At 52.5% G+C, this 3,243-nt stretch overlaps 1 protein-coding gene across 1 annotated transcript; it reads left to right on the forward strand.

The window, feature by feature from the left end:
* The first annotated feature begins 258 nt into the window (after positions 1–258).
* On the forward strand, positions 259–1,489 carry KCNJ1 (potassium voltage-gated channel subfamily J member 1). Its single transcript, XM_018569745.1, has one exon. It carries the CDS (start codon positions 314–316, stop codon positions 1,475–1,477), a length of 1,164 nt encoding a protein of 387 aa, XP_018425247.1. The 5' UTR covers positions 259–313; the 3' UTR covers positions 1,478–1,489.
* Positions 1,490–3,243: the final 1,754 nt, after the last annotated feature.

The following is a 3,243-nucleotide window of genomic DNA, read 5'->3' on the forward strand; positions in this document are numbered from 1 at the left end:
GGGGCGGAGTTTTGGATTACACCGACACAATGAAACGATACGTTTGTTAATCGCTTTCAATTGTGAAGCTGAGGGAAGCGAGCGGCGCACGATGCGTCTGCGCGCGGAGTGCCGCTGGAGGAAAGCTGGCGTTGTAAAGAGAAGACAGGCAGGCAGGATGAGCGGCGCAGGCTGGCATCCATCCAGGCGGTTATATATTGAGTGCGCTCGGTGAAATAATCTACAGACTGTGCCAGACTTGTGTCCGGAGGAACTCATGAACCTCACTCTGACATTTCTCCTCTGTTGCAGGTGAACTCATCTCCACGTCAGAATGTTCTCCTACCTGCGCAAGAAGCTGAACCGTCACCTGGTAAAGCGCCAACGCCGCCGCAGGGCGCGGCTGGTGTCCAAGGATGGAAGGTGCAACATTGAATTCGGCAACGTGGAAGAGCAATCCAGGATAGCCTTCCTGGCAGACATCTGGACCACCGTCCTGGACCTGAGGTGGAGGTACAAGATGACCATCTTTATTTCGGCCTTCCTGGGGAGCTGGTTTTTCTTCGGCTTGCTTTGGTATGCCGTCGCCTACCTGCACAAGGACCTCCCGGAGTTTAACCCCGCGGTCAACCACACCCCATGCGTGGAGAATATCAACGGCCTGACCTCCGCCTTTCTCTTCTCCCTGGAGACCCAGGTGACCATTGGCTACGGGTTCCGCTGCGTGACGGAGCAGTGCGGCACGGCCATTTTCCTACTGGTCATTCAGTCCATCTTGGGCGTGATCATTAACTCGTTCATGTGTGGAGCCATCCTGGCCAAGATCTCCAGGCCCAAAAAAAGGGCAAAAACCATAACCTTCAGCAAAAACGCCGTCATCAGCAAGCGAGGCGGGAAGCTTTGCCTTCTCATCCGGGTCGCAAACTTAAGGAAGAGCCTGCTGATAGGGAGTCACATATACGGCAAGTTGCTGAAAACCACGGTGACGCCGGAGGGAGAGACCATCATCCTGGACCAGGTAAACATCGACTTCACGGTGGACGCCGGAAACGAGAACCTCTTCTTCGTGTCGCCGTTGACCATCTACCACATCATCGATATAACCAGCCCGTTCTTCGAGATGTCAGCCGAGACTCTCCTGCAGCACGACTTCGAGTTGGTGGTCTTTCTGGACGGGACGGTGGAGGCCACCAGTGCCACCTGTCAGGTGCGCACGTCCTACACCCCCGAGGAGGTGCTCTGGGGGTTTCGCTTCGCTCCGATCGTGTCCAAAACCAAAGAGGGCAAATACCGCGTGGACTTCAGCAACTTCGGCAAGACGGTGGAGGTGGAGACGCCTCACTGCGCCTTCTGCCTCTGCAACGAAAAGGAGGCCAAAGCCAAGGAGGCCAAAGCCAAGGAGGCCGAAGCCAAAGCCAAGGTGAGCAAAGGATACGATAACCCGGCCTTCGTCCCGGAGGTTCTGGAGGCCATAGAAACCAGCGAAACCAAAATGTGAAAACACGAAAAACCTCTCCCCGATGATCGGAGAGACCGAGCGAAGTCCACGGGACTGGGACATGCCAATTCTCTGTGAGAACGCGCACTATGGTGGTCTATGGTGATACACGGTCAGACGTGTGTTACTTTGTAACGGGAACTCGGCGCACATGAAAGTGGAACAATCGCTTCCCGTTAATGATGGAGTCGGGGGGAGGGGTTAACAACTGTCCGGTCTTCATTGCTGCGTCCCCATTGGGGTGACCAACTTTCACATCTTATGGGGGGGGTCACCAGGACAGGATGTAACGGGAAATCCCTCTAATGGAGTGTAAGACGAACAACAAAAACCTGGCAGAGGTTCCGACTTCCATACAAACAGCCGGACTAGGGCTGCAACAACTAATCGACATAATCGATTATTGAAAAAGTTTTCAACTTTTTCAATAATCGATTAATCGGCTTCTGATCAGTTGGCCCTGTTCACGGCTCCACACACGCTGCGCACCGCACCTCCTCCCCAACTCACGCTCAACGCTGCCAGACCCGCATCCACGCTCTACACGCCGCACCTCCTTCCCGCCTCACACTCACCGCCCGCCCACATTCTCCCTCGGCACAGGGACGCGGGGAGATGTAGTAAGGAGAGGACGTTCCGTCAGTGGTTCTACTCAACGCGGAGTATTCCTTTAATGTAACAATAAATGTACTTCCGCCTGAATTAGAGCCGATATTGCAGTCCCTGTACAGCAGAGCTCAGACTGGGAGAGGAAGAAGCAGCAAAAAGGAGGACTGCAGCCTGCTTCTTGCCCTGCAACAGAGAGGTGCGCTGTCGTGTAAGGAGCATGCTGACAGGAGGAGAGAGCAAATGTAACAGAGAGAGATAAGTCAATCAGTCCGCCTCTTCTTCACTTTCCAGTCACCGGATGAGGGTGGGGGAGGGGCCCTGTAGGTAAAACTACAGCAGAGAACGATCAGGTCCCCTCCCCCGATAGGCAGAGCTGTGCACATTACAGGACTGGATGCCCGGAGTCCGGCTTTCAGTGACATTCGAGGTCAGATTTTGATACATTGTAAAACATAAATGGGGGTTTTTATCATAAATTGTATTGTTTGTATCGGAAGTTTTCCCTCTTATGAAGAGAAATGTCTCCAGTGTTGTGATAAAGTATTCTTCATATAACGGGATTGTAATTATTTATTGGATCCGTTTGTAGTAAAAGAATCCTAAAGAGCCCATTGAAGGCCACGCCCACCGCGAGTAAATCTCATTCACACACACAAAGGCCGGCGTGTACAGATCCGCGCTGCGTGTAAAGGCGTACCGGGCCGCTCCCGGGAAGGAGAGGTGCTGCGTGTTATTAGTATGCAGTTGGTGAGGATACTCTCCGCACACCTTTCAGCAGTCCCGGCCAATAAACGAAGATGGTGCTTGCAGTAACTCCACGGATGGCACCGTGCAAAATACACAATTGGAAGAATAGGTCACCAGCACTCCAAATAGTTAAAATGAATAAGTCCTTTTTATTGGACAATGGTGTCACAAAAATCAAAACAGAGCCGACGTTTCGGGGCCGCGCAGGGTCCCTTCCTCAAGGCAAGAGATGTGACCTATTCTTCCAATTATTAGTATGCAGCTCTGTCCTTAGTTAGTCACATGTAGCGTGCGCTCTGTCCCTGGGGGGACGTTGTGGATTTCTGATACTTTGACAATTAAAAGGATAATTCCACTCTTTCAGGTAAATTTGGGGGAAATTGAATTACCCCCTCCCCCATATGGCCCCC

Source organism: Nanorana parkeri, unplaced genomic scaffold, assembly GCF_000935625.1.
Source record: "Nanorana parkeri isolate BGI_ZX_2015 unplaced genomic scaffold, ASM93562v1 scaffold1388, whole genome shotgun sequence".
NCBI lineage: Eukaryota > Metazoa > Chordata > Amphibia > Anura > Dicroglossidae > Nanorana > Nanorana parkeri.

Coding starts and splice junctions, on each gene's coding strand:
- KCNJ1 (XM_018569745.1), top strand. CDS start 314: ATGTTCTCCTACCTGCGCAAGAAGCTGAACCGTCACCTGGTAAAGCGC.